A 27,173-nucleotide genomic window follows, 5' to 3' on the forward strand; every position below is an offset into this window, starting at 1 on the left:
CCCCATTTAATTCTAGTGTGTGTTTTTAAAATCGTTGATGCTTGATAGCAGACCCCGGCCAAGAATGTCTCCAGGAGCCCTGGCAGGAGGAGGGACGTTGGTTCCACACACCAACACCAGAGCAACTACAGGTTATTCCAGCCTTCTATCACCCACTTGGATACCTGACAAGCTTCAGCTACTTTAAGGACAGCAATTTGTAGTGTTTTAGATCTCAGGACTGCCTGCAAATTACAAGCGTGAATTAATTTCACGGCTTACGATCAAGCATGAATTAATTTCAGATTTACATGTCTCCAACAGGAAACATCGCTATCATATGCAGGGTGTTCCTCTTGTCAGGCAGTTAGAACCATTGGTAGCATTATATTGTGTTGCTGTACAAATTAGGTCTTTCTCATGTTCCCTACTTTGAACATCATCAGATTCCATTTTCCAACAACCAAGATCCCTGGGTGTAAACAAGTGGGTGTTTGTAGGTTGTAGCCTAGGAGAGCTAAGTTGTGTTCTGGAACAACTTTAAAACGCAACAACAGGAATTGTTGTTATCAATGTTGATGTTAATTATTTTGTTGTTAATTATCAATGATAGAGTGGAATGTAATACTCCAATTCAGCGGGAGCAGGTCCCTGTGTACAATATATACACAAAAGGAGTAAGATGTGGGGAGGTGGAAAACGGGGTAAATTCAGAACAGATTATAATGAATGTATTCAATGTAATTCAAGAATAAGCCAAATGGTACATTTTCTTTCATGCAAGTATACTTAATCAAAACTGGAAAGGGTATACTTACAGGTATACTCTGTAAGTAATAATAAGAACTTGACATCTGGCTGGTACCCATCTAAGATCATGAAAGCTGGAGGGTAAGAGAGACAAGGACTCCACCGATAACACAACTGACTAGCCCATCTTCCAATCAGAAGAGTTGCAACAGGTCTCCCATATTCCAGCTGTGTTCTCTATTGATCTTCCGACAGTCAGAGAATCTCTGCTGGGAAGAGTTTCACTCTTCAGGGTTTATGAGTATTAAACACACATTTGATGATGACATGCTAACTACCTTCACCAAGAAACCATGGCAAAGGAGCCACACCAGGACCTCATAGTGAGGAGGAACCATTGCAAGCCATTGCTCATTGTAGGGCTTGCTGTAGTGGATTTTGGTGCTTTATTTCCCACCCAAATACTAGGTGTGTAGCATGGGACTGAATGATGTTATTATGTTGGCGGAGTTTCAATATGCCCAGAGAGAGCAAAGTACCAGGAGAGCCAGCGTGGTGTAGCGTTTAAGAGCGGCGGCTTCTAATCTGGTGAACTGGGTTTGATTCCCACTCCTCTTCCACATGCAGCCAGCTGGGTGACCTTGGGCTCACCACAGCACTGAGAAAGCTGTTCTAATTCAGAAGTAATATCAGGGCTCTCTCAGCCTCACCTCCCTCATAGGGTGTCTGTTGTGGGGAGAGGAAAGGGAAGGCAATTATAAGCTGCTTTGAGACTCCTTTGGGTAGAGAAAAGCAGCATATAAGAACCAACTCCTCTCTTACAAAATAAAATAGATTTTATTCAGAAGAGAAACAAGTATGTATAGAAAAGAGACTATAGTTAGCTGCTGTCTGCAGTCATTCTTCTGAACAACAGTTCTAGAGGTGAGCAGGGAGGAAGAATATTCAAAAAACAGCAAATCTGTTGAGGGGGACAATTTGAAAACCATCAGGAAGTTTCCTATCTATTCTAAATATACATCGCATAGATGCCCCCTGCAGAACACCCTCCATATTCTGCTCAATTATGCACACTGCCTATGTTGCATATTCCAACATTTTGGGCTTGCCTGTCAGAAAGCAAAAAGGAGAAAACACTTGTCCCAAATACCTAGTGCTGCTTTCAGGCGTTAGCTCATCAGAGCTGGATTAAGGTGATTGCTGCTAGGGGCACTCCATGCTGCTCCAGTAGTAATTACAGGATCCAATAAGCAGGTACAACATGCCCCAATCCCAGCCTATGACTGTTGCTCTTTAATAGTTTAGAAGACCAGGCCACACCTAGGGACTCTTCCTGAGCTTCCGATGCTACCTGGCTCCTGGGAACAAACCTGGCTCCTGGGAACAAACAACAGAAGATGCTGGGAGATCTGTGAACTCGTGTGCTGTAGGTTTAACCCTCCTGCTGCTTGGTTGTGCTGAGAAAACAAATTAACCCTCCCCAGTTGTTGTGAGCTTTGAGAGGGAAAAAGATAGGCAAGGGCAAGCCTGTCTCACACACACACACACACACCTCCAGAACAATAAGAACTTCTGGGCGATGGCATCCATAAGCAAAAGAGTGCAGGGCTTTACACCAACTCTCCACACAGGACTAAGAAAGACCACAAAAAGGAGAGCAAGATTCTAAGTGTCCACACACATTTTCTAAATGAAATTTCCCCTGCATTATAGCTCTCATCTGAATCGGAACCCCTGCATGGCTACTGCTTTCCTTAATAATAATAATAATTTCAAATCTTCGGAAGATCTGTGACCTAATCTCCCAGAATCTCATCCAGTTTTGGCTGCTAACAAGCTCTCTTGTGTACAGCAAGAGCGTAGCTGTCTGTGATACCCAGCTTACAGACTCAGGAATATCCTGATATTCCTTTGTGTAGGAAAAGTAAGCTGCCAGGTTCAATAGGTCGCTCCATAACTATCTCTTTTGTGATGCATCAGAAAAAAGAGTCTGGAATGACACCAACCACTTGCTCTCAGGCATGTGTTTACCTGTTGGGCAAAATGCTGATGCCCTGGCAGCAGCTGCATGATACGGAAGCGTCTTAGCCTAGCAGCATGTGCTGCATGTGCTATGAGTCCTGCAGTGCTGTCTGGTTAAGGGGCCTTCACACTATGATTGTTAGGGGGTAAAGGCCTACAACACTAATCCTATATGCTGATGACACAGTAATTGTATCAAGAACAAGAATAGATCTATTGAGATACATTTGTGTCCATTTTAACTTTTGTCAAAACAACTTCCTGCAAATAAATAATGAAAAATCCAAAATAATGGTTTTCCCTACTAGGAGGTATACATATAGGTGGAAAACAGGGTTGAATGAGAGTCAGCAAAAAAAAAAAAAACCCACCCACCTCATTTTAAATATCTGGGCATAACCTTTTATTATAACAACAATTGGGTAGAGCATAGGAGATGCATTATAAAATCTATTAAAAGCCAACTGGCACTGCTATCAAAATCCATTCATTATGAAGGTAATAAGATCCTTCCAGTAATGAAAGTGCTTGAATCCAAAATATTGCCTCGTCTCCTTTATGGGGTCCTGGTGTGGAATGAGGCAGTAAATGAGGATGTTGAAAAACGACAAGCCTCTTTCATGCGGTCACTGCTCAGAGTGCCTAATTGTGTAGCTAATAAAACCTTGGTTGCAGAACTTGGCCGGCACCTCTGTGCAACAAGAATGTGAAAGCAGACTTTCAAGTACTGGCTTGGGCTGTATTTTAAGACCCGCCAAGGGAGTCTACTTTCCAACTTTTTGGAAGATCCCTTTGAATCTAACTGGTTAGCGTCAGTCCAACAGAAAATAGCAATAATGGGACAAGATATATCTTTTCTGATTGGACGTGCTGAGAAGTCAATATTGCTGCAGGTTACTTGTAGATAAGAGGATCCCGATAGTCAGTTCTTAAGGTCTGAAGCAGTTAGTTCACGTCCACCAAAGTATTGGGGAACATCAACAGACTATGGAGAAATACGTCCCTATTCATTTTCACGAGGAGCATTTCTGCTAGTGAGAATGAACATTTTTCCTTCTCACTTAATAAAAGAAAGGTTTAATAAGGCCCCTGTTTCCCAAGAGCTGTGCCTGCATGGGTGTCCTACTCCATAGATGTTGGATCGTTTAATTTTAGACTTTTAAGAGTTGTCACCCATCTTGGAGGATTTCCTTATGCAAGGCTAATGGAAACACTGTATTGGGATAGTATTGAATGAGAAGGGGCCTGTTAAGATGTGTGCAAATGCATTAATGTCAGGTTGCATTTTAGTTGTTAACTTGGAAAGGATTAATGTTATGACTGCTTGTCATATTACACATGATTATCTGTAACTGTTTTGTTTTGCAATCTGGTTTTGCACTGCGACTGCATTTTACTTCCTGCTTCATTTTATTTTTGCTATGCCAACAAAGGTATCTGTTAGGGGGTTTTCATACTTATGTGGCTTGTGGACTGCAAGCATGAAAAAGGTCAATATGCATGCCCTGTTGGTAACGGAGCATGTACATTGTTCATTGAGCACGTGTGCAGACCATAAGCTGCATAATTGTGACAGTCCCCTTTGATATTGGAGCATCGCACTTGAACGACCCACCAAAATTCAAGCAATATTTGCTTCCAAAGTTCCAACTATCCCTGGGAGGGATGCCCCTTAAATTGGCTCTGGGTCCCATAAATCCTTAAACCACGCCTGGCACAACAGGTTAGGGAGGCAGACTCAACAGATATATGTGGGAAGGAGAGGGGAGTGCAAGGGATTTCAAAGGGGAACTACCCAATAGGATAAACACTCCTATCATAGAATCATAGAGTTGGAAGGGGCCGTACAGGCCATCTAGTCCAACCCCCTGCTCAACGCAGGATCAGCCCAAAGCATCCTAAAGCATTTGGGCTCTCTTCCTTATCCCCCATGCCTTCCTACCGACATTTCACTAGGAAGAAGACTTTCATTACAAAAAGGTATGATGTCATCTTTAGCAGTTCAAAAGGTTCAGGGGCAGCATCTGCTTCCCAAGAAAGTTGGACAGTCTTCAGTATAGACTTCCCATCTTGGTTTTGAAAGGGGGTTGTATCTACCTATCCAGGCAGGCTAGAGTTGCCCATAGGCCTGGAAAAAAAATGCCCTGTCCCTTTAGAAGAGACTTAATGGGGTGTTCTTTACCAGGTGGATGCTGGCTTCCTCCGTGCCATAGAAAGTTTCTACTGCCCGTTTCCACACATTAATCCTCTATTAAGGACAGGACACTTTTCTCCAGGCAACAACCTAAGGCAGGCCAAGTAGCAGATGTCAGGTTCCAGCATCCACTGAACACGTAATCCAAAGCTACCCAAAAGGGAGAAGAGAAGCAGAGATGCCTGATGGGTGCCTAGAACTGAGTCTTTGCCACTCACAACACAAAGGGCAGCCAAAAGCTCTCTGTAAGGATAGTTTCTGATCCTATTTATAGGCTGAGAAGCTTGAGTCAAACATACAAGTGTATTTTATTTCCAGAGTTATAGAGACAGGAAGGGGCAAGGGAGTGAGCTGGGAATATCTTCTGACTAGATGAAAAGAAGAAGCAGGTGCTTAAGATTTGGGGCAGGCAGAGAGCTGAGATACCCCGTTGGGGGGAGGAGCATGTCTGGCGAAATATTGGCTTGATTGGTGTGCATGGCATTGGCTGGAAACTCCAAATAGTCTTAATTACACTATCAGGACAGTCTGGCCTATTTGTGGCCAATGTACAAAGTGTGAGCAAAGTTCATTCTGTAGAAGAAGGCATGATTTTTGTGACTGAAGGCACACTGAATTCTTCCCCCCACCCCCCCAAAAAAAGAATATTGGATTATTTCTATTGTGGTGCTGGTTGAAAGCCCAGTCTGTTGCCCCTGTTTTCTGAGGCACAAGTTGTTGGGTCTCCCCAAATGAGAACATGTTGACAGTTATCAATCCCCACAGACCCAAATGCTGCAACCTGATTGTTAACAGCATAATCAGGTTTGGAAACTTGAGGAAACGCCTTTCTGAAGAGCTCCATTTCCAAAAGGCAACACAGGTTTGTGTGAAAGGGACCGCAGTGGTGTGCCACATAAACCACAACTCCACCCTTTCAGGAGGCACACCTTGGTGAAGCCAAGCCCTTTGCGGAATGTTTGGAAGAACCTCATAGATGGCGCCAGTTCTGCAAATCTTTCCCATCTGATAATCACTTGTCTGGGTTGGAATAACTCATTTCTTTGGCACCATCCATACAGTAGTAAACACAGCCAACAAAAATGTGGAAAGCAGGCACGGAGAATCATTGTTCCATGGAGAAGCAATATGGTCTAATAGAGTGTCCGATGAGGGCTGGAGATAGCCGGGTTCATATCCCCACAACCACACCATCCACTTGGTTCTCCCTCTCAGTCACAGTGGGCAGTACAGATGTCAATGGACCAAAAAACTGAACTTATGTGGTTAGCGGGTTTGAAGCCTCACTCTGCCATGGAAACTTGCTGGGTGATCTTGGGCCTTTCTGCCACTGGGGACCTACCCCACAGGGTTGTTGTGAGGATAAAATGAGAAGAGAATGACATAAGTTGCTTTAGACCCCCTCCTGGAGAAAAAGTCATAGTATCATCGAAATAAACAAACTAAACAGTGGCTTAGCCTGCTTCTGAGACTTGAACGACTGCTTGTTTTTCAGGTAAGGACCGTGGCCTGTTAATGTCTGATGAGTTTTTGTCAGAAGGAGCAGACTTTAAAAAAAATCCTTAGCAAGGATCACTAATTGCATCCTAGAAGATTTTATTGAAAGTCACCCTTACCAGACAGCCTGCAGTCTTTCTCCGTCCTCCCTCCCCTTTCCGTCCCTGTGCTGAGAGAAACCTGCTCCACCAACTGACCGCCTCCGTGTGAGTCAGTCAAAGTACATGCTTCACAGCCCACACCTGCTCTGGCTTCCCTCGGCCCAAGGCATTAAAGGTCACTCCCACTGATTCACCAAAACACTGACAGATCCTTCCTAGCAGCTTTGACAAAATGACCAGGTAAGCAGCATGTGGCTTTCTGGACCCCAAAGCAGTCCTGGGAAATTCCAGTCAAGTGACTTTCAAATTGGAAACCATGCTCACACGAATCAGAAGCCACTGGCTTCTCTGCCCAATAATGAACCCTCTGGAAGGAAAGCTTCCTCAAACTGAAAGAGAAATATGCAGACGTCCTTGCTTGTATTTTTGGTGTGTTGCTGCAGAAGCTTTAGCCAGGAAAAAAAAAAAACACGTGCCTCTGGGAGAGTTACAGCTTCTTGCATCAACTCACAGGTTTGGATGTACAGCACCTGCTAAATGAACAGTGAAGCAGGGAAGATTTGGCAGAAATTACTAAGGGACCAGATACTGCTAAAATTGTATCACCACCACCACCCCCAAGAGATCTGCAGCACAGGGCTAGTTTTTACTGAAGTGGTAAACTTATGCCAGTGTGTTTTGCTCTAGCCAGCAGAGAGGATAGGGGAGTTTCCCTTGGTGGAATGCTTTTCTATGCATAACAATAACCCCTCCAAAGAGAAAACAGGCACGTCATGGAGAAAACAGGAATAGAAGATTTCTTCCCTTGACATGCCAGGTTTCTGTTTTGGTGTGAATTCAGAGGTTATAAAAGAGCATTCAGTCATGAGTGATGAAGCCCACACGTTGATTTACTATATCAAAAACCTTGATAGGGTTTATGGAAGCACTGCTATTAATTCCATTAAATATCTCTGGGGATTGCATTCTTTAAAGTGGTGGCAGCGGTGACATCACCAAGTGCCATACTATTCCATGCTGGATCTCCTAGCTGTGACATCATCAGCCTGCTACCCAATCAGTCTCAAGATCTGGAATAGCGTGAACCTGCCTACCCTAGCCCCCATACAATTTCTGAAAAAATGCCAGACACATTTAAATGCTGCATATCATGCCTTCACGGGAAAACCATTTATAACATTTAAATGGATGCACGTATGATGCCACTCCTAGGACACATTTGGAACTTCCCAGGAAGTCCACAGGGAGAAAGATTTGAATGGGTTTTGTTGCACAATTATGACAATCTGCTTGACGCAGGACTATGTGACCACATGACCACTGCATGTGGGAGTATGCTTTTGCTTCTTCTCAAGAATTTATAGTATTACTTTTCATATTAGTGGAATCATATGTCTCTGAAAAAAATCATTCAGTGATCACACGCTAAATCCCATCAGCCAGAATGGGAATGCAGGGTTTTAAGTCACTCTGTATACCCTTTTCCTGACACAGGGTTCTTTCTTTCTTTCTTTCTTTCTTTCTTTCTTTCTTTCTTTCTTTCTTTCTTTCTTTCTTTCTTTCTTTCTTTCTTTCTTCTCCTTATAGGCTTCCACTTATGTAACAACTTAAGTAAGAAACACCCAGTTTGTTGCTTGTTACAACTCATGCACCATGTCTGTTCTCAGTTCTGTTCTTGTAAGAGCTGCAGCCAGGCCAAATTTGGACTTTAAATTATTAGTATTAGTCTACTAAAGCATTAGTCTGCTGAAGAGTTGTATTGCATGATTGTCATCAATCATGTGGCCCAAAAATATTTATTTCCTTATAACTTTTGAGCAAGTTGTGCAAAAATCAGCATTGTTCTGTATGTGGTCCAAAAATATTTCTTTCCTTATAACTTTTGAGCAAGTTGTGCAAAAATCAGCATTGTTCTGTATGTTGCCAGTTGCCACCCAAAGTAAATATTCTCCATTGACTCTTTTGTGTAGCCGTCCTGCCTGTGATGAGTCAACAGAGAGAAATCTGAAATGATCAGATATTTATAACGAGGGGTTTTCCATCTCTGCATCATTATAAGAAATATTTTTTTGATTTAAAAGCTTCCTGTACTCAATGTACACACTGTAGAGAAACAAGAAGTTAGTCAGAATTCTGCCAGCAACATACGTCTTGCTCTTTCTCAGGAAAAGGATTAGGCAAATAATGTTTTACCGACTTACCATATGGATCTTTTCAGACTGCAAGTTTGAGAGCCTCTGGGGCTGCCTCTTTTAAATGGGCTGTACCAATAAAACTCTCTGTGCCAGCCCAGCTGCCTGTACCTTGCTGGTGCAATCCCCCCTTTCATTTCTCCAAACATTGTCTCTTCCCAACCTCCCAGAGCTGTCCTCACTTTCTCTTGGCTCCAGCCTTCTCCTCTGCCAGTCGTAACAGGGCCATCTGCACTTGGGGAAAGGGGTAGATTAATGAGGATCACTAGACATAAGGGCTTGTTTAAAAAAAATTAAAAAATGAAACTTTAAACTAGCAGCACTAAAGGATGGGGGAGCACTAAACATTCAGCAAAGATGGCTACCTGGCAGTGAATGAAGAATCTCTCCTTACAATTTTAATAAACACGTTCAGCATGAAACTGACAGATAAGAAGAAGCCAATTCAAGAGAATCATTATTTTGAATTACCTTGTGTTATGAGTGAAGCAAAGGGAAAAACCAGAACAAAACCACTCTCACAAAATGTGGGGAAACAATGAAGAGAAAGCAAATTGAGCACAGGAGGGAGGGAAAAGCCTAACACGTGTGAAGTAAAAGCAGAGTGAAAGGCAGAACAACAACAACAAAAAAACAATAATGAGAATGCACAGTAAAAGTGAAGTTAAACATCAGCGTATTAAAGGCCATAGTGTTTGTCTTTTTCAATGCTGCAGCATATCAGTTTGACACTTTCATTGAGTGAGCCACTACAACCCCAAGATCTTTTCCCTCTCAGTTTTAGCAAGTACAGACCCTGTTAACCTATATTTGAAGTTGATTTTGTCCTAATCTGCATCAGCTTAAACCTACCAGTATCTGCCACGTGTTGCCCATTCACTGAATAATTTTGTGTCACTTGCAAACCTGGCCACTACACTACTCACAACTAGCTTGGTGTAGTGGTTAGGAATGCGGACTTCTAATCTGGTGAGCCGGGTTTGAATCCACACTCCCCCACATGCAGCCAGCTGGGTGACCTTGGGCTTGCTACAACCCTGATAAAGCTGTTCTGACCAAGCAGTGATATCAGGGCTCTCTCAGCCTCATGTTGTGGGGAAAGTAAAGGGAAGGGAATTGTAAGTTGCTTCAAGACTCCTGGTAGAGAAAAGCAGCATATAAGAACTACTATTACTACTACTACTACTACTACTACTACTACTACTACTACTACTACTACTACTTCGGCTTCTTCTTCTTCCTCCAGACCATTCCTGCCCTGTGTAAAGATGTGGGGTTGCTAGAGGCAGTTTGATAGATGCAGGAAATTGCACAGAGACCATAACTCTCAAAAACAAACCACAGTTTTCTGATTGCTCATCTTCTGAAATTCTATTCAAATTTCTCTCACTGATCCCTTAAGGTTACTAACATGGAAGGATAAATGAATTCCAGTTTCTCCAGTACACTTCAGGTTGAACTCTATGGTGAGGGCATGGGTGTGTGTGAGGCTAACAGCCCCATTCATACTGTCCAGAGCAGTGGTCCCCAACCTTTTTATCCCCGGGGACCACTCAACGCTTGACAATTTTACTGAGGCCCGGTGGGGGGGGGCTCTACTCTCAACCACTGCCCTAACGCTCTCTGATCGCTATGGTAATGTTTAAACATCCCTTCAAAATAAGATACAGACACGCCACAACAATGAACATAAGGAACATTTTATTTTCATGGAAATTTTAACTCATGACAATGACAAATCAATGAGAACCCTGAGCTTGTTTCTCTGCAACGAGATAGTCCCATCTGGGAGTGATGGGAGACAATGACACCCGAAGTGTGTTGTAAAGGGCTGGGGGGGGATGAAGTAAAGGGCCGGGAGGGGGGAGGCATCCTTCGCGGCCCACCTCCAATTAGTCGGTGGACCACATGTGGTCCGTGGCCCACAGGTTGGGGATCGCTAGTCCAGAGCATGTGCTTCCCCAATTCATGCACCTAGGCCTAAAACAACGACTGACCCCACCTAATTTCTTATGAAAATAAATACATATATTCTTAATTGTCATATTAGAATCACACAACGTCATCCGTTTCCTTGAGGGAAAAATATAAGGAATTTGGTGACCTAAAAAAACGACATAAGGAAGTAATTAATACAATTAAACAATTTAGAATGAAAAAGTCACAAGAAGGAGTCAAAGAGAGGTCATTTGAGGAAAGAAAACGTTTAGATCAATAACTTCTCCAGTGTAAGTAACTTTTAACAGTAGTGAGAATAGCGAGAGGACCATGATCAGTCAATGCACCATAATAATTAAGAGATAAAGAATGGGAAAGTTTCAGGCTCCTTCTTCACCTCTGCCTTGAGTTCTGGTGGTCCCCTTAGGCAAGGCACTTAGTTTCTGTTGCTGACATCTGCAATAAGGATATAATCTTATTCAGCATTCTAGAACTGTTGTAAGGAGTTCTGAAATAAGGTCTATGAGGTTCCCTGAAATCAATAAACCTAGGAACAATCATTCTAAAGGTAACAAAGAACTATCAGAATTGATGTTGTGGTTAGAGTGTCAGATAAAATTATGTGAGACTTGGGTTCAATTCAAACATGATTTCTCCCCATTGTGGGAGGTACCTTCTAAAGGTCTTCTCCATCCTACATCAAACAGTGAGGTGGTAACTTGTCATAGGATAGTCACATTTTCTGGGTGGTTAGTGCATTCCTGAGCAGCGTTACAGCCACCCAAAACGATGGAACCCTGTTTAAGCTTGCACTGAATAGACTCAGAGTAGGATTGTTGACTCTTCAGGGAGTGGCTGGCTTCCCTCACGGTTAACCAAATATAGTTCTTGAGAGTGGAAAACTCAGCCGGTCCACACTGACCATAATCACACGTACTCATGACATCACACCAATGGTCCAAGAGGGTCAGTAGTGCTTCCTCAGACTAAAAGCAGCTCTCCAGGATCTTAGGCAGAGGTCTTTCCTGTGACCTACTGCTTGATCATTTTAGTTGGAGATGCTCGGAGATTGAACTTGGGACCTTCTGCATGCTAAGCAAATGCTCAACCACTGAGCCATGGCCTCTCCCCAGCCAACTGGACACACACCTGTTGGCACTTCTACAGACTTTTGAAAGACTTGATTCATTGTTTTATATAAATATGTTTCCAAGATTCCCCCCCCCCCTTCAAGCTTTTCCTGATTGCAGCTCTACATGATGAAATTGTATATAACACTTCCCTGATGGCAGTAGCACATTTTAATTGAGGTCTGGTAAGGTAACAATTACTCAGGTTTCACTGGAAAGGAAAAGGATTTGAGATCTTTATGGCAAGATGGTTTTAAATTTTTAATTGCTCCTGGCAATGCAGACTTAGACCTAGAATATATTTATTGTGGGTTATTTAATATACCAGTTACCAGTTGGCTCATTCTTCTCTTTCAATCTTTCTGCCCTCATGTTGCCACCCATGCCCTTCGCTCTTCCATCCCCACCATCGCAGCCACCAAGACTCTCCTCCTCACTTAAAGGACCCCACTTTTTTCTCCCTTTCAGTTTACCAGGACACCCATCTGATGCTTTCTCTTACTCTTTCCCACCAGATCTGCTCTTATTAACACATTAAGCTGCTTTACAGTGAATCAGACCCCTGGTCCACCAAGATCATTATTGTCTATTCAGATTCCCAGCAGCTTTCCAGGGTCTCAGGCAGAGGTCTTTCACATCACCGACTGCTTGGTCCTTTTAACAGGGGATCCTGGGGATTGAACCTAGGACCTTCTGCATGCCAAGCAGATATTCTGCGACTTGAGCCCCAGCCTCCTCAAAATCTGCCTTTTTTCTGTGTTGCCTATGCCTCAACCCCTTGGTCCACACCCTCTATTTAAACTATGCACACATGTGTGGAGCTGTATGGAACACGTGCTGGTCTTCCCCTGTAGTTCTGACCCTCATCTTCCGCCACATCCTCTGCTGGTTCCCTATGTTGAGTCTTACACTCAAGCTGGACGCAGTTTGTAGCTGTACAGAGTTAGCTGCAATCCCCAAACAAGGCTCTGTAGGTACTGCTGAGCAGGTTTGCATGCCAGCAAGCATTGATAATGGGTGCAAGGTGTTCACTGAATGAAGGCGGCAGGGCTGGGCAAGTGGAAGCACTGATAAGAGAGCCAGCTTGGTGTAGTGGTTAGGAGTGCGGACTTCTAATCTGGCATGCCGGGTTCGATTCTGCACTCCCCCACATGCAACCAGCTGGGTGACCTTGGGCTCGCCACAGTGCTGATAAAACTGTTCTGACCGAGCAGTGATATCAGGGCTCTCTCAGCCTCACCCACCCCACAGGGTGTCTGTTGTGGGGAGAGGAATGGGAAGGCGACTGTAAGCCGCTTTGAGCCTCCTTCGGGTAGGGAACAGCGGCATATAAGAACCAACTCTTCTTCTTCTTCTTCAAGGTATCCATGTCCCTGGCACAAGGACAATGTACAATACATCCTTGGTCCCCAGGGCCTGCAGACTAACACCCTTTGTGAGCCCTGACTTCTTGATGATAGGCTGGAGTGGTGGAGTACGTTGCTGGATGGGTGCAGAAGGAGCCAGGCAAAAACACTTCCCCTGCTTCTTTGAGTCAGTACGGCAGCAGGATCGATGGCAATCAAAAGAGTTTTGACAGAGGGAGAGTATACGGAACCTGCCCCACTCCTCTTGGCCTCCTATAATTGTTTTTGGTGGTTTATCTAGTCTTGCGTTGCTTCAACTTATCAGTGCTTCCACATGCACAGGCAGAACTGTCCGCTTCAGCTGAAATTATTTGGAGTGTCCAATTCTGCTCAAATGATTATTTGGACGATTTTTTCCATCTCCTAAGCCGAACCACAATTCATGCATTTGATTCGGGAGCCAAATCACTACATTCAAATAGATTCGGCTTTGGATTCCGGTGATTCGCTTTCCCCGAAAGGCTGGACTGGCCTTAAAGCAATTCTAGCAATCCTTTTCACTTGCCTCCCTTTGGACACAGGGGAAGAGAAAGGGAGGGTTGACATGGCTGCTGACTATTTAAATGTAAAAGCCTGACTGGTCCCGCCAGTCAAGCTGTTCAGTTTAAATAATCGACAGTCATTTAAATCTTCCCTTTCACTCCCACCCTTCTAAAGGGAGACAAGCGTAAAGGACTGTTGTTTAAATAGCCAGCGGTAAGCCAACTGGTGCTGGGGGGGGGGGGGGTTCAACACACAGGCCCAAATCGATCTCACAGAGATACTTTTCAGGATCAGCCGTTTGTCAGGCTATGGGGGAGGGCTGGATCAAACCCAAATCAATTCCAAGGAAAGAAATCTCCACTAGATCAGTTGTTTGTCAGGCTGTGCACGGAAGGACTGTTCCCCCACAGAGCAACAACTTACAGGGAATGTTTATTTTAGGTTACTTAATGTCTGTGGAGAGAATGCTTAACCTCTGCCCTTGTGTGCCATGGTTTCAATCTGAATTGGACGCACGGTTGCCAGCTCTGGGTTGGAAAATACCTGGAGGGTTTTTTTGGGGGGGAGGGTCTGAGGAAAGTGGGGGTTAAGGAAGGAGGGACTTCAATGGGGTATAATGCCATAGAGTCTGTTTTCCAAAGTGGCCATGTCTTCCAGGCGAACTGGTGTCTGTCGCCTGGAGATTAATTCTAATCTCAGGAAACCACCAACTACCGCCTGGAGGTTGGCAACCCTAATTTTGGGCCTGCATACACCTAGGAGAAAGGTTCTGAGGGCAGACTTTGGAGACCATTTCTGGTAGGCAGGTCTGGGACAGACACATGAACCACAAGCTCCCATTTCAGATTCAATAGTAACCTTGCTTCCATCTCTTCAGGCTACACTCAGGTCTTTCTGAAGATAGACACAACTAGCAGTCTGGCTAGTTCTATCTTCTGTCAGATGAAATCCACTGGGAAAAACAAATTGCTAGCTGGACTTCCAGTGCCCATTGCTGATTCACAAGTAGGCCAACTTCACTGAGAACAAAAAACATCTGCAAACTTTAGATTGCATGGGCACAGCCTTCTGTTGAAATATGACTCATCCCTATCTTCTGAGGAACTCGCCTGTCTCACCGTCTGCTGACAGGAGAAAGACTGAAAGATGCAGTTGTTTAGGAACATCCCGTACAAGTGACATTTCCAAATGCAAGACTTGGAAGACAGAGCTCGATGTCTTGGGAGTCAAGGACATGGTTTCACATGCTGGTCAGCGGCTGGTTGTGTCCGTGCCTTGCTGTGCTCCCTAATCTGACTGCTGTGACTGCATAGTGTTCTTTAGATCCTCTTCAAAGCAAAGGGTGAGATGATTCACAGTCAGATTGACTGGGACGCTCTTGTACATACTCAGGATCATGCTGGCCAAAAACAAATTCACCTACATCTCTCAAGCATTTCTAGGGGTTCGATTTCACATCTCATAATCACTATAGCAAGGAAATCAGTGTACAACTGTGTGTGGAACCAGCAAGGGGCCCAGAAAGCTAGGTATTTCTGAGTCACCATCACATGCATTTTATGTCTGGAGCTCAGCTACAAAGGTTGCCAAGTATCTGGAGCAATCAATGCCGATAGACAGCCAAGTGGCCTCCTGCTGAAATGCCCTTCCCAACAAAAAGGGTGTGTAGCAGAGCTGAAAGATTTATATCAGACAGCGGCTCCAAGGCTCAAAGATCAATTAATGCCCAAGACTCAGAAGATTCTAGACCATGATGAAAATTCCCTGGCTCATATGTGCTGGAATATGCAAGACCAGTAGCATATGAAGAATATCCCACAGGGGGGATCAGAGGAGATGTGCATTTAGAATACTAAGAATAAGAACTGCCTGGTGTTTTTTTCAAACAATTTCTTCCAGCATCCTGATTGGCTCAGTTGGAGACTTCCCGCTCCTTTGCACATATTTCCTCCCTGATTGCCTCCAGAACAGAACAGAATGGATGAAGGACAGTAGACAGGAGTCTCTCTCTGTCTTTCCTCTCTCTTTACACAGTGGTTTCTTTTCTGAGTGAAACCATTTATTCTTTAAGTAGCTGGTGCTTTGCCCCTTTGCATATTTAAACTCTGCCAACAATATGTACTGCAATTCCCTTTGATGTCTTCAGCGGGGCTCTCATAGTTGGACTCAGTAGTACAGCATCTGTCTTGCATGGACATTATTGGCACCAAAATCTTGTATCTGCAGTTAAGAAGAAGAAGAAGAAGAGTTGGTTCTTATATGCAGCTTTTCCCTACCCGAAGGAGGCTCAAAGCGGCTTACAGTCGCCTTCCCATTCCTCTCCCCACAACAGACACCCTGTGAGGTTGATGAGGCTGAGAGAGCACTGATATCACTGCCCGGTCAGAACAGTTTTATCAGTGCCATGGCGAGCCCGAGGTCACCCAGCTGGTTGTATGTGGGGGAGTGCAGAATAGAACCTGGCATGCCAGATTAGAAGTCCGCACTCCTAACCACTACACCAAACTGGCTCTCCAGTTAAAAGGATCAGGTAGTCAGTGATGAGAAGCACCTTGACCTGAAAGCTCCTGGAGCAGCTACCAATCAGGATAGCCAATACAGACCTTGATAGACTGATGTTTGGACTCAGTATAAAGTATCTTCACGTATTCCCATATCTAGGGTCTCCATCTCGCTTATTCGCCATAGATCCGGCCACTGCCCCTCACCCCACTTGGCATGCGGCAGACATTGCTCGGTAGGGGGGCACCAGCAAACAAAGGACAAATAACTCTCGGCCAGAGCCAAGTGGGAAGAGATCTCATGGTGTGCAATCTGCCGCACAATTTGGGGTGGGTCAGTGGCCAGGGCAGCGAGCTTAAAAGAACAGCCAGTGGGGGTGCCCAGCCTCCTTTGTTGCTTGCCGCTGGTGCTGTTTTTGCTGAAGCTTCCACTGACACAGAGATAAATGCTGGGGTAGTCTGAACAGCTAGTTCTCCATAAGTTAGGATTCTGTTTTCAGCCTCCCAGCTCCGTACAGAAGCAGAATCAGGGAAGAAAATAGGGAAAGTCTTACCAAAGGACATCTCTGAAAGCAAGCCTAGTTCATGATGATTGAATTTTAAAAGGTCTCAGGTGACACATTTTTACTATGTCATAAAGGCTCCTGGCAACCTTATTTGGCCTGAATCATTTTCTGATGATAGTGGTAGATTTTTTTTAAAGGAAATGCCTGCAAGCCTCTTTGATGATATCCACAATGATACAGAACATTAAAAATAAGGTAAGTATCTTGGCACACAATCAACAAACCTGAACTACCCATATGCATCAGTAAAATTGTCCAAATCACTAGTAGGTTTTTATTTGCTATATTTATTTCCCTTCTGGGTCTGGTAATGGGTAGAACTCAATGAAATCCTTTCGTTATAGTCAGGATCCCTTATGATATCCCAAAGGAGTACCCAGTATTTTCCAAGCTGTTAAGTCCATACAAGAAATTGTACTTGCTGATTTAAAATGTTATGCACACAGAAAACAGCATTAACTTCAATGATTATTCAACAGTCTTTCATCCCTTGTTGAGCTTCCAAAGCAGGTACAGCATACAAGTTTGTGAGCCATCAAACCACTGGCTGTGAATGGAATTAGCACAGAGAACTCCAAAATGATATGAGAGAGAGTGAAGCTGTCTCCCCTCAAGGACCAGTTTCTCAGGAATTTTCTTGTTCCATAACGAGAGAAAGAAATCCAAGCGCACACCTGGAAGATCTTATACATAGTGGAAATGGGAAGGAGCAGGAAAGGTGCTCAAAGGTTCTCCGTTTGATGAAACTTCTGATGGCTTCCACTGGCTTCTCTGAGCTTGAATGATCTTAGCTGCAGACTTCTGATTAGCTAGCTGTTTAGCCTTCTCAGAGTCCTGGAATTAGTGCTTAAGGGTTATTTATCCCTGTTCTGTGCTTTGAAAGCTGCATTTGACTCTGTGCTTGTTTTGAATAGAGAGAATTTGAGGATTTTCTGAAGAAAGCAGGACCTGACCTTGTTGTTGTCGACTTTTCAGCGAAATGGTGTGGGCCTTGCAAAATTATTCGTCCTTTTGTTTACGTAAGTCTAAACACTGCCCTCCTTGGCCCTTCCAAAACATGCAGAGACAATGCAGAGCCATCCCCATAGTAGCTATGCAGAATAACCCTTGCCCCTTCTCCTTCCCAGGCCACCCCAGCTCCATGCAGCTCCCTCTTTCCTGAAGGCTTTGTCTCAGTCTCCAGGTCCTCATCTCTAACCAAAACAAAGTCTAAGCAGATAGCTTCTACAGATACAGATGTCCTCCTCATTTGACTTTCTCCCCAAACATGGACTTCCTTGTTTTCAAAATTGGAAATGATACTTTCAGAATTCTCCGTTGCTCCATTTTCCTACAGAGCCCTGAGCATGGGCAGTGAGCTACAGCTATCAGCTCCTTCTGTTCAGAAACATCCGCCCCGCACCCTGGTCATCAGTGTGCACTTGCACATTAATAAAACACTACTTGCAAAACAATAGAGGTGTCTCAAGATTCTGCTTGTCTCACTCCTGATGTCTTGCCAATGTGCAGGTGCATCTGCATGTGTCCATCGAAAGCAGGGCAGTATTCTTTTGATGCAGATGTGCATACTCACAATGCATAGGGAAGTGGGGGGGGGGGAGCAGATGACTGGAAAGCAATGAAAGATTTAGGAAATGGCACAAATCTCTAATCCAGAATTAATGTTAGAAGTCCTGCAAGTTAAACCAAAATTAAAGAGCGAAATGCAGAAAGCAATTAAAGAATAATAACTGGGAAACTCTGAGACAGGTGTTTTGAGTACATTTCCTCATATTCATGTTTCTTCCTCTATCACCTTCTAGGTTGTACATTTCTATCTTTGGTCTAAATTTAGATTGTAATCATCATCATCGCCATCATCTTGTATTCTGCCCTTCCCTGGAAGGCTCAGGGCAGATCACTCCACACCAGGCTTAAAAACAATATCAAAACAAGCAGATTAAGCAAACAATATAAATTAAACATTAAATCAAGACTTTTAAAAAGTTACTCTGTAAAGACCCATGTATGCATGTATGTATGTATGTATGAGCTAGCTGGGGCCTAACTGGCAGACCCCCTGCATTTTAAGCAGGTGCTCATGGGAATTGTAGTCCATGGACATCTGGAGACCCACAATTGGGCCACCCCCATTTTGGTCTGAATGAAATGCTAGCAAAAAGCTCTCTTCCAAAGCAAGCAAAATTCTGTGCAAGTTTAGAAAAGTTCATACAAGAAACTGGAAATGAACCAGCTAAGATTATCTTTAAATACAAACCATAGGCCAGAAACAGAAAGATAGGGAACAATGCCTCTGCTTAATTCACGTCTGGATATGCAGCTGCTTAAAAATGCAGAGGGTCTGCCAGAATAAATACGGGAGCCATACCTAGTCTCAGCTCTGTCCACATCCATCCATTGTGCTTGTTCTCAGTGGTATATTCTGGTATGAAGGAATCTTGTGATTGACAGCTTCAGGCACTCAAGGACTAATGAAGACCCACAATAATGACATCAGATACTGTAAAACAGCCAAATTGCTACTGAGAGCATTGGTAATGTAACTTCTCCCCCAGAATAGGCCAGAGAATGCAACTGTGAGCTGTTAGCAAAGCACTTAAAATGAGAGGTTTGTTTATTAATGAATGGAAGAGTAAGGCCTTTGGGTGATTTTGGCTAAAAGATTTAAAAGACAGCAATAAAAGTAGACAGGTTCATAATGCAAACAAATTGTTGCTCAGCTGGGGGAAAACCAAACAGTTCTGCTTGCTCTGATGTATGATTCAATAATGCCTAATTTCCATTTCTGTTGAAGCCTGCTCGAATTTGTTGTGAACATCAACATTTGTAGTGGAAATATTGTGAGTGGAATGGCATGTTTCCATGTGATCCAAGACCACCACTGAAAACAGCATCCTTCTGGCTAGTTCTCCCCACCCCCCTTGCAAATCTGGAGGATCGTCTGCCTCCTGCAGTGGAAGGAAGTGGAGAGGGCTGGCTGTGGGGATGCTATTTTCTGTGTATCAGCTGGGTGGACTGGCCAACCTGCGTTCAAGTCCAGCAGGTCAGCATCACACTGGGAAGCCACTTTTTCCCTAAAAACATAAGAAGAGCTCTGCTGGATCAGACCAGTGGTCCATCTACTGCAGCCTCCTGACACAGTGGACAGCCAACAGGCACAAAGGCTGAGCTTTCCCCTGAGGTTTCTTCCTGGCTCTGGGATTCAGAATGTGGAAGCCCCCTTTAGTCACCAAGGCTAGCAGCCACGGATAGACCTAGCCCCCATAAAGCTGTCCTTTTAAAACTGCCTATGCCTGTGGCCTCTTGTGGCGCAGGGTGGTAAGGCAGCCGACATGCTGTCTGAAGCTCTGACCATGAGGCTGGGAGTTCGATCCCAGCAGCCAGCTCAAAGCTGACTCAGCCTTCCATCCTTTGGTAAAATGAGTACCCAGCTTGCTGGGGGGGTAAAACAGTAATGACTGGGGAAGGGAATGGCAAACTACCCTGTATTGAGTCTGCCAAGAAAACGCTAGAGGGCGTCACCCCAAGGGTCAGACATGACTCGGTGCTTGCACAGGGGATACCTTTACGTTTACCTTTATGCTTGTGGCCATCACTGCATCTTCTGGCAGTGAATCCCCCATTGAATTCACTTGCTTTGTAAAGAAATATTTCTTTTTGTCTGCAGTGAATCTGCTTCCCATCAGCTTCATTGGATGTCCTCGAGTTCTACTTGTTTTGGATCAGGAAGAAAAGTTCTCTTTGTCAACTCTTTCCACCTTGTGCATAATTCTAAGAAACCTCTGCCATGCTCCCCACCTCCCCAGTCATCTCCTTTCTTAGACCCTTCAGCCTTTACTCCTAGGGAAGGTGCTCCTACCCCATCATCATCTTGTTGTCCTCCTCTGTCCTTGTTCAAGCTCAGCAATGTCTGTTTTGAGATACAGTTTCCAGAGCTGCACATGGTACACCAGAGGAGGGATTCCCTTATCCTCAGTTCTCCATCTATAAAACATATTTAATTGTAATTTGTGTCCCACCTCTGCATGGTCAGGCAACATTTCTTCTTCTACAATTATCAATATTACGAGAGGTCTCCCTTCCTTTGCTAGCCTCTGTATGAATTTGTTAACACTCTCCTCTACCCATTGTGCCTTTGAGAGATGTCATTACTATGAGATTTGATTCATTCTTGTGAGTTGGGTTCCATTGTTTCAACATGCACTGTGAAAAAAATGTAGGGTTGCCAGCTTTGGGTTGGAGAATACCTGGAGATTTTGAGGGTGGATCCTGAGGAGGAAAGGGTGTGGGGAGGGGAGGGACCTTCTACTTGTTTTGTGCTAAAGGGTTCACTTTCCAGCTGTTTTCTCCAGTTGAACTGCTGTCTGTCACCTGAAGGTCAGTTGTAATGCCAGGAGATTTCCAGCCACCATCAGGAGGTTGGCAACTGTAGTCAACTGTCCTCAGGAAAAGACAGTCAAATCAACAAATGCCTTTTGAAGAACCTTCCATTGTGATAATGAACTAAACCAGCGGTAGTCAAACTGCAGCCCTCCAGCAAATGCTGGCAGGGGGCTCATGGGAATTGTAGTCCATGGACATCTGGAGGGCCGCAGTTTGACTACCCCTGAACGAAATGGTCTCTCTCTCTCTCTCTCTCTCTCTCTCTCACACACACACACACACACACACACACACGTACAAACACACACATACACACCTCTCTCACTCCCGGTTGTTCTAATTGGCTCCCTGTGGACAGCAGCCACTGCAGCTGCTCTCTTTTGTTGCTCAGCAACAGTTTTAGCCAGGCAAAGGCTAATGAAACACTTGCATTAAAATCTAATTGCATAAAAAGCACAACTTTCAGGGACCTTATTCCCCGCTGTAAGAACTAAGCCATACCTTTCTTGTTAAACATATTCAAATAGCAGGTGTGTGGAGCCCTCATTCAGATCCTGCCCACTGCACAGGGCTGCATAGACTGTTAAGACTCTCCCCCTCCATTGCTCTCTTCCACATATAAATAAGTCACCCCATAGTGCACTGATAGGAACGACATATATTTTCCCATCCACTTCCTGACAAATGGGAAGCTAACAGTGCTGCCGGGGGACTTGACGTGCAATGGGTGCTATTTAGGTTTGCAGGCTCCAGGTTGGGGAAAACCTGGAGATGTTGGGGGTGGAGCCTGCTGGGGATGGGGTTCAGGAAGGAGTACTGCTCTCTGTTACCTGGAGATGAGCTGTAATTCTGGGGGATCCCCAGGTCCCACCTGGAGGCTGGCACCCCTACTGCTATTTGTAGTTATATGGATCTCCAACATGTCCTCTCTTGAAGTCCTCGGTTCAGTTTCAGGCCCCATAATGGTGCACGAAAGAGATCTGTCAGAAGTAAAGGAAGAGAGAGTTTTTGCACTTGTTAACATCTGGCATTGTGTGAAAGAGAGGAAATATCAACGGGGTAGTCTGTGTTGAAAACCTATGATATAATTTCTAAGAACAGTGATTTTTAGACTACTTTGACCCCTCAGTAAAAAAGAGCAAGAGTCCAGTAGCACCTTAAAGAGCAAAATATACAGCAGGGGATGAGTTCTTGTGAGTCACTGCACACTTCTTCAGAAGTGAGCCTCTCCCTCCATGCCCTTTTCCAGCTATAAGCAGGTCCCACCTCCATATTGCAGTGACTCAGGAAAGCTTAGCCCCTCCCGGCCATGATTTTAGTTAGTCTTTAAGGTGCTACTGGACTCCCACCCTTTTCTGCTGCTACAGACAGGCTGACACAGCTAGCCGTCTTGATCTGTCTCCCTGGCCCATCAGCTACTGCCACAGATCAACACATAGCAGAGGATTCTGGGAAGCATGTTACAGAGCACAATGACCGTTTATGCACTGGAGGTTTCATGCCGGGCTGCCGGCTGGAGTTTTAGTCATGGCAGGTTGCCCCACCTCTTCCTGCACTGACATGGAGGAGCATTTGGCCCAGTGTGCCTCATCTGCCCCCGATTTGTGTTCCTGCACAGTTGCTGGGGCAGCGACGTTCCCAGTGCATAAATGGCCAATGAGTTTATGCTGTGATCAGACCTTTGGAACATTATTATGAGTCCAAATAAATGTGCCCTAGAAAACTCTCAACATTTTCTTGCAGCTGCATGTTGTAGAAAATGTAGGTAGCCATAATTGAGGGAATCGTGCCCAATATTATTGTTCTTCTGAACTTTTGGTAAGTTACTGAAGAACCACAGGGGTCCTTGGAATGCCCCTTGAGGGCTGCTTTAAAGTGTTGAATCTCTCTCTCTTTGGTAAGGCCTAGAAACTAGAAAAGGGCTAAGGCCATACCAGCCATTCATTCCAAGGCATAGACTCATTCAGATTTGCTCTTTTAGGAATTTGCTGCTCGATATGAAAACGTACAGTTCTGCATTGTGGATGTGGATGTGGCAGAGGTAAGCTACTGAAAGCAGAAAGCAGATTATTCTTCCGCTCTGGTTAGTATAGGTTATTGTCCGAAGGTACATGATGCATCAATAATGATGCAAAGTAAGTATTCTTGAAAACACAATTTTTCTGCTTATAGGGAGCACTATCATTTTTAATGTGGGGGGGGGAGGAATGTATGCATGTATCACTTGGTCTGTGTGTGTGCTTTTTGGTTTATCATTTGATCTCTCTTGCCTAGGATGTGGCTAACTATTGCAACATCATCGCCATGCCAACATTTCAGCTGTACAAGAAAGAACAGAAGGTATTTGTGATCCCAAATGCAACTTGCTGTTCTACATTCTATTAGGATGTGACCGTAATTTTAATATCTTGGTGCTCTACCGCTCCTCTCTCGATTTGTCTTGATTCTGATTCTTCACTCAACTGAGGGTAGAAAAGGTGTTTGTTTGTTTTTTAAGTTAGCAATCCTATCTTCAATGCATGGATGGAGGTAGATGACCTCACCAACCAATCTGTTTCCTGATCACACTGACATAGTTTGCCCTCAGAAGGGTCTAGGAAGCCACTTTGCTAAATGCAATAAGCTTGGGACAGCTTTCCACACAGTACTCTGCAAGTTTATATAAGTATCTCTAATTTCCATTTGCCCTGATCTGGATGACACAGACTTGACCCAATCTTGACAGATCTCAGAAGCTAAGGAGGGTAAGCCCTGGTTAGTATTTGTATAGGAAACATCAGATACTGTAAAACCGCCAAATTGCTACTATGAAGAGCATTGGTAATGTAACTTCTCCCCCAGAACAGGCCAAAGAAAGCAACCATGAGCTTTTAGCAAAGCAGAAGCTTAGATCTCAGAAGCTAAGGAGAGTTGGCCCTGTGGTTAGTATTTGTATAGGAGACCAACAAGGGAGTCCAAGGTCACTAGACAGCGGCCAGCAATGGCAAACCACCTCTGAATGTGGTTAAACTGGAGTTGAACCAGCTATATGTGGGATAACAGAAATATCGATAGGCTTGCGGCAATTTGAACTGAGGGAGGGCAGGTAGGATGGACAGGTATTAGCCAGCATCTATCGCCAATACTCCTCTCACACAGTCCCCAAAGGAACAGGTAACTGGTTTTTAAGATGCTACTAAATATCTGTTTATGAAAATATGAAGGATGAACACACACATGCCTATAGGCTACTCAACATATATTAGAAATAAGGTGATTATTTTGAGGAAAATATCAGCTATTCCCCTAAATCAGGGTTAGTCAACCTGTGGTCTTCCAGATGTCCATGGACTACAATTCCCATGAGCCCCTGCCAGCGTTCGCTGGCAGGGGCTCATGGGAATTGTAGTCCATGGACATCTGGAGGACCATAGGTTGACTACGCCTGCCCTAAATCACTGAAAAGCTTAGACTGTGGACTTAGTGTATTTTGATTTTCGATGACCTGCTCTCATGTGTTTAATTCCATTGTTTTCTCTGTCAGATTTTTGAAATAACTGGTGCGGATGCAAAAAAACTAGAGAGGAAGATTAGAGAGCTGATGTGATCCTTGAAGAAAGCATCCTTCCCCTCCCCCCCAGGGTACACAAATGCTGGAAAAAAATAAAATGTCCATCAATCAGTATTGTTACTATTGCTATTTAAATTTCTCTACGACCCTCCCGAAACCAGCTCATGGTAATGTACGATCTTCTATAGCCGATGCTCAAGCATTGCGTAAAGAGCTGTGGACTTCTCTGGGCAGAAAAGATCTGGCCTCCATGGGGCAAGCCCTAATAACCTCTGCATTAAATGGTTCAATGTGGTGCATGCCGGCTTGCCAGCTTCTATGGGGAACTATGTGAACATTTTGGGGGTGGAATCCCAGGAAAGCACGATTTGGGAAGAGGAGGGATTTCAGTGGGGTACAATGCCACAGAATTCACCTTCCAAAGTTACCATTTTCTCCAAGTGAACTGATCTCTGTCACACTGAGGAGGTAATTGTAATACTAGGGGATCTCCAGCCACCACATGGAGATTGGCACCCCTAGCTGTATGTGAGACGGCCCTTAAAAACCATCTATTAACATCGCTTTTTACAGAATGCTGCAACCAGGGTGTTTACGGGAGTAGCTGATAGGGAATGTATCACGTCAGGGTTATTATACGATACATTCAATAGGGGCAGGGGACATAGGCATTTAGGAGGGAGAGCACAGGTCACCAAAGGTGCAAGAATTCCCAGCCTGACCAGATGGCTCAGCTTTGATCTCAACAGTTACCTTCCTGTTGAGTCTCCGCTGTCTTTGCAAGGTCGAAGGAGCAGGTTGATAAGGCAGGCAGATAGTGACGCCCCGCTGGGAAAGCAGGAGAGTCGTGTAGTCAAAGGACAAATTTACAGTTATACAATGCCTGGCCTTGCCATGACACATCCTCACACTGTGATATCACAGCCACAGTCTGGTATTTGGACAAAAACTATGGTGTTTAAGTAAAAATACTGTCCTGAGCCTGGGTAGAGAGAGGGGCAGTTAATAAATCAAATAATAATACTGATAAGCGCTTTTTAACCTCCCAAAAAAATTTTGCCCAAAATACCAGAGCATAATCTAGACATTTCTAACATAATGATGTCATTTTGGTGCATGCCAGAAGTCATGTAGCCATGTTGCCGGTGATGTAGCCCCCACCAGTCAGCTGTTCGACAACAGGGTGTGGGGCCTGGTGGTGGGGTACCCACACCTTCAGTAGGGGACTGACAATTCTAGATCTGTTTTGCGAAAATTTGGGTCAGCCAGTTTTTCTAGGAACCAGTTTGGAGGCAAAGAAACAGACTGCCACAAACCAATTCCTATCTGCTATTGACACACGTGGCAGGAATGAAAACCTGCTTCCTAGTCTCTTCAGCACACAAATGCCAATTACTTATTTTCAGTCAACTCCCTCTGCCCCTCAAAGCGGACCCCAATCCAAATAAGTGAGGGATGTGGCTGCAACCCACTATTTACAGTAGCCAGAGGACAACAACTGTGAGTCAAAAACTGTTTAAAAACATTTCTCTGTTTCTTTGGAAAGTGATTAACTCATCCTGAAACAATTATCTCAGTGCTGAAGCTTACCAGGGCACCCTCAGGGAGACTAACCAATAAGTCACTTCCTCCCGGGCTTATAGCTGGGCTAAGCCCCCTCTTTGGCTCAAGTGCCTGTGATAACGTTGGTGTGCTGACAAACCAAAGTTGGAGGGAATTGTAAGTGGCCAGACATACCAAAGCTAGCTGGGAGCAAGTGGGGAGGGCAATGCCTCAGGACTCTCCTTGGATACATCTGGGGGCCTGCAAACATCTGAGAAGAAAAGGTGACATGCTGTAGGGCTGCCAACCTCGAGGTAGTACCTGGAGACAGCCTGTTATTACAATTGATCTCCAGACTAAAGAGATCAGTTCCCCAGGAGAAAATGGCTGCCTTGTAGGGTGGACTCTATGGTGTTTAACATTGCTGAGGCCCCTTCCCATCAACCCCTTGCTGAATACGGATCAGCCAAAAGCTAATTTAGCCTGTGCTTCTATCAGCCTAAATAGTGCAGCTTAGGCCAAGCTCATCCTTGCCACAGTTAGTACTTGGATGAGAGACCACCAAGACTGGGTTACTATGTGGAAGAAGGCAATGGGAAACTTCCTCTGCTTGTCTCTTGCCTGGAACACCCACTGCGGGGGTCACCATGAACCAGTTACAACTTGGCAGTATGTTCTTCTCTTCTTCTTCAAGTTTGAAAGTGGCCTCCAATTTAATGTTTTTGGCAGTTGATAAGTTTTTCAACATATATTATGTGTTGTCATTTAAAATATATATTATTATGGCGAGGGGTGGGGGAGAGCTCAAATGCTAGAAGTGGCCTGGAGAGCAAGCTTGGTGTAGTGGTTAAGAGCTTTGGTTTCTAATCTGGTGAGCCAGGTTTCATTTCCCATTCTTCCACATGCAGCCAGCTGGGTAACCTTGGGCTAGTCACAGCC

The 27,173-nt window shown here is 44.5% G+C and overlaps 1 protein-coding gene and 1 long non-coding RNA gene across 2 annotated transcripts; one reads left to right on the forward strand and one right to left on the reverse strand.

Moving 5' to 3' along the window:
• Positions 1–15,729: 15,729 nt before the first annotated feature.
• LOC143841846 (uncharacterized) lies at positions 15,730–16,819 on the reverse strand. The gene is made up of 2 exons (XR_013232893.1): positions 16,748–16,819; positions 15,730–15,912 (listed from the first exon to the last, which is right to left on the reverse strand). It is a non-coding gene; the product is annotated as an uncharacterized LOC143841846 (long non-coding RNA).
• Positions 16,820–16,860: 41 nt separating this feature from the next.
• On the forward strand, positions 16,861–24,804 carry LOC143841845 (thioredoxin-like). Its single transcript, XM_077346430.1, has 5 exons — positions 16,861–16,954; positions 17,674–17,778; positions 23,124–23,183; positions 23,417–23,482; positions 24,666–24,804. The coding sequence occupies exons 1-5, from the start codon at positions 16,919–16,921 to the stop codon at positions 24,726–24,728; spliced, it is 330 nt and encodes a 109-aa protein (XP_077202545.1). The 5' UTR covers positions 16,861–16,918; the 3' UTR covers positions 24,729–24,804.
• Positions 24,805–27,173: the final 2,369 nt, after the last annotated feature.

Source organism: Paroedura picta, chromosome 7 (assembly GCF_049243985.1).
Source record: "Paroedura picta isolate Pp20150507F chromosome 7, Ppicta_v3.0, whole genome shotgun sequence".
Taxonomy (NCBI): domain Eukaryota; kingdom Metazoa; phylum Chordata; class Lepidosauria; order Squamata; family Gekkonidae; genus Paroedura; species Paroedura picta.